General features: G+C 40.7%; 1 protein-coding gene across 2 annotated transcripts; it reads right to left on the bottom strand.

The window, feature by feature from the left end:
* Window positions 1-233: 233 nt before the first annotated feature.
* On the bottom strand, window positions 234-2,636 carry LOC148036086 (uncharacterized). 2 transcript variants are annotated; one of them, XM_087679077.1, is made up of 2 exons: window positions 2,084-2,636; window positions 234-566 (listed from the first exon to the last, which is right to left on the bottom strand). In XM_087679077.1, exons 1-2 carry the CDS (start codon window positions 2,619-2,621, stop codon window positions 535-537), a joined length of 570 nt encoding a protein of 189 aa, XP_087535203.1. In that variant the 5' UTR covers window positions 2,622-2,636; the 3' UTR covers window positions 234-534. The 2 variants fall into 2 exon arrangements, with proteins under 2 accessions (XP_087535203.1, XP_087535204.1); XM_087679078.1 differs by having other exon boundaries at window positions 248-563.
* Between the last annotated feature and the right edge of the window lie 361 nt (window positions 2,637-2,997).

The following is a 2,997-nucleotide window of genomic DNA, read 5'->3' as shown; positions in this document are numbered from 1 at the left end:
TGCAAATGGGAGAGGCAGTCATGTGGTTATCTTCATGCATGCAACTTCGATCATCTCATAAAAATTCGATGGAAAGTCATATGCGGGTTAGTTGCATATGCAACTGTCTCGTCTATATAGGGAGTAGAAGTTGCAAATAAAAGAAGCTACTGATAAAAATTAAAAAAACCTTTTATACAAATTTCGACAATATTACTAGACACACACAATTGATACAACTTAATATTATAAAGTCTATAGGGAGTAGAAGTTACAAATAAAAGAAACTGCTCATAAAAATAACAAAAACCTTTTAGCAACCTCAAACAAAAACCTTTTAGCAAAATCCTTTCTTGTATATTTACGCCTGTTTGGTAAAACCTATATACACACACACAAACCCCTCTTCATCCATACATTTTTTTAATCGGACAAAGTACACCCTACATGGGGTGTTTATTCGTCTAAGATGGCACACCCACCGATCAATGGGAGAGCACTGAGTAGCGGCAACAATCCTAGTTGCGCATGTTGCGGCAAAGGTGGCCCACTTCTCTACCACCAATAAGAATCGTCCATGAGCACTTCTGCAAACAAATACAAGCAGTGCATTAAGAATTAGTAATCCATCGTATTGCCCATAATATAACTCAAAATATAAAATCACAGTATACGAAGGTTAGAGATATAACAAGCTAGTTGACTATATAGCAATAATATTATATTTAGTAGCAATATAACAACGAAGGTTAGAGATATAACAAGCTAGCTAACAATATAACAATAATATTATATTTAGTAGCTATATATATATTCAATTATACTTGCATTGGATCAAACAGTTCAATTCAAGCTGGTTGACAATATAGCGATAATATTATGTTGAACGATCACAAAGTTCGATTCAAGCTAGAGGACATGTTTTGTAGCAGTATATATTAGGGTCCAAATCTACATTCGATCACACAGTATCTATACAACCAGTACTTCAAAACTTCCAATTTAGGTACTCGAAGACAAATACACTAAGAAAGCGCAAACTATTGTCAAATGTAGGTCAATTCAAGCTAGCGGACATGTTTTGTAGCAGTATATTATTTTAGGTCGAGACAGTAGGTCAATTCAAGCTAGCGGACATGTTTTGTAGCAGTATATTATTTTAGGTACTCGAAGACAAATACACTAAGAAAGCGCAAACTATTGTCAAATGTAGGTCAATTCAAGCTAGCGGACATGTTTTGTAGCAGTATATTATATTAGGTCAAAATCTACATTCAATCACACAGTATCTATACAACCAATACTTCAAAACTTCCAATTTAGGTACTCGAAGACAAATACACTAAGGACGCACAAACTATTGTCAAATGTAAGTCAAGGTACCCAACAAGGACAAAATATTCTCAAAAAACTAGGTACTCGAAGACAAATACACTAAGGACGCGCAAACTATTGTCAAATGTAAGTCAAGGTACCCAACAAGGATAAAATATTCTCAAAAAACTAATAGTAGTACATAAGCTCTAGATTTGAATCTAACCATGATTCTAACATCGACTTAAATAATTGATATATTATTAGATCAAACATTCATATGACATTCAATCATCACAAATTAAGAGAATATAATTTATATATTAAATCATATCCATAATTGATGTATTAGATCATCTTAAGAGAATATAATTTATATATTAGATCATATCCATTGCATTCATATGCCACTCAATCATGGCAAATAAATAGCAGAGACAATTACAAGAGAGAATAATTGATATATTAGATCATATCCATTATGTTCATGTGCCATTCGATCATCGCAAATAATGCATATCAATTAGATCATATCCTTTATGTTCATATGCCATTCGATCATGGCAAATAACGCAGACAATTATAAGAGAGACAATATACAATTATAAACCGATGAGAGAGAACTTGTGGCACAAACGAAATAGGTATAGATTATGTTAGGTTTAAATGACGGAATCTACTAGGTTCATATATAAAATGACGGGCAATGCATCTAAAATAGATATAGATTATAACAGACTGCTGATATATAAAATAAAATGACGGGCAATGCATCATTTAGACAACATACCTCGGGACGACCTTGCACGGCATTCGCGAGGGCGAAGGTTGCACTGCTGGAGGAGGCGAGAGGACATCTGGGCGGTCATGGTTCTCCGCTGCTGCTCCGACTCCTCTTCTCGTCGCTGCGCCCAGACGTCCTCCTCTTCATAACGACGGCGGCGCTCGCCGCCTCCGTAAGCCTGCTGGAAGGCGTAGCAGCGGTCCTGCGAGGGGATGCGCTCCACGGCCTCGCAGCACGCGCGGGACGGCTGCTGCTGCGTCACCCCTCTCCCCTCAACCGACCTCCATGACAAATACGAATTGTAATACGGCGACGACTCTCTTTCCTCCTCCACCTCTCGCCGTTGCTGCCTGAAGAAATTGTCGCACGCCCGCAGCCTCGCGTGCCACTCCTCCCTCGACCCTTCCCCTCTCCTCCTCTCCCGCTCCCTCTCCTCTTCCTCCCGACGTCGCTCCTCCTCTCGACCGCGGGACGTCGCCGACACTTCACTCACTATCACCAACAGCACCAACAGTGCTTCCAACAAAAACACACGAGCCGCCATATTGATTATCACCACCAACTACACACAAGCTAACAGGAGCTATTGTACGGGACTCCTCGCACTAGCCGGTATGCAGGCAAAATAGCTGAGGCCTCGACCATACTTATAGGCGAGCGGCCCCTGCCCTGGCCTCGACGTGACCGCGCGTGATATTCTCGTTTCTACTCGGCGCTGCCGCCACGTCTCCCAGTATCCTCGAGGGCGACGTTCCCTCTGGATAAGCATGCCACTCTCCTGCCATGCACCTTCCATAGTGGCACCTTCCATATTGGCCCGATCCCATCAGCCAATCTTACTAAAAGATGTGCTTCTTTCATCGAATAAATATAGCGTAGTCAGGTGGAAATTTGAGAACACCAGACAACCTCTGAGGTGA

This window comes from Lygodium microphyllum, chromosome 5 (genome assembly GCF_053477565.2).
Source record: "Lygodium microphyllum isolate KBCC chromosome 5, Lygodium_microphyllum_v1.1.10, whole genome shotgun sequence".
In the NCBI taxonomy this organism is placed as follows: domain Eukaryota; kingdom Viridiplantae; phylum Streptophyta; class Polypodiopsida; order Schizaeales; family Lygodiaceae; genus Lygodium; species Lygodium microphyllum.
The sequence above is the reverse complement of the archived record's forward strand: the minus strand, read 5'-3'. Positions and strand labels throughout refer to the sequence as shown.

Coding starts and splice junctions, on each gene's coding strand:
- LOC148036086 (XM_087679077.1), bottom strand. CDS start 2,621: ATGGCGGCTCGTGTGTTTTTGTTGGAAGCACTGTTGGTGCTGTTGGTG. Junction 567..2,083: donor CCGTGCAAGGTCGTCCCGAG/GTATGTTGTCTA, acceptor ATTTGTTTGCAG/AAGTGCTCATGGACGATTCT.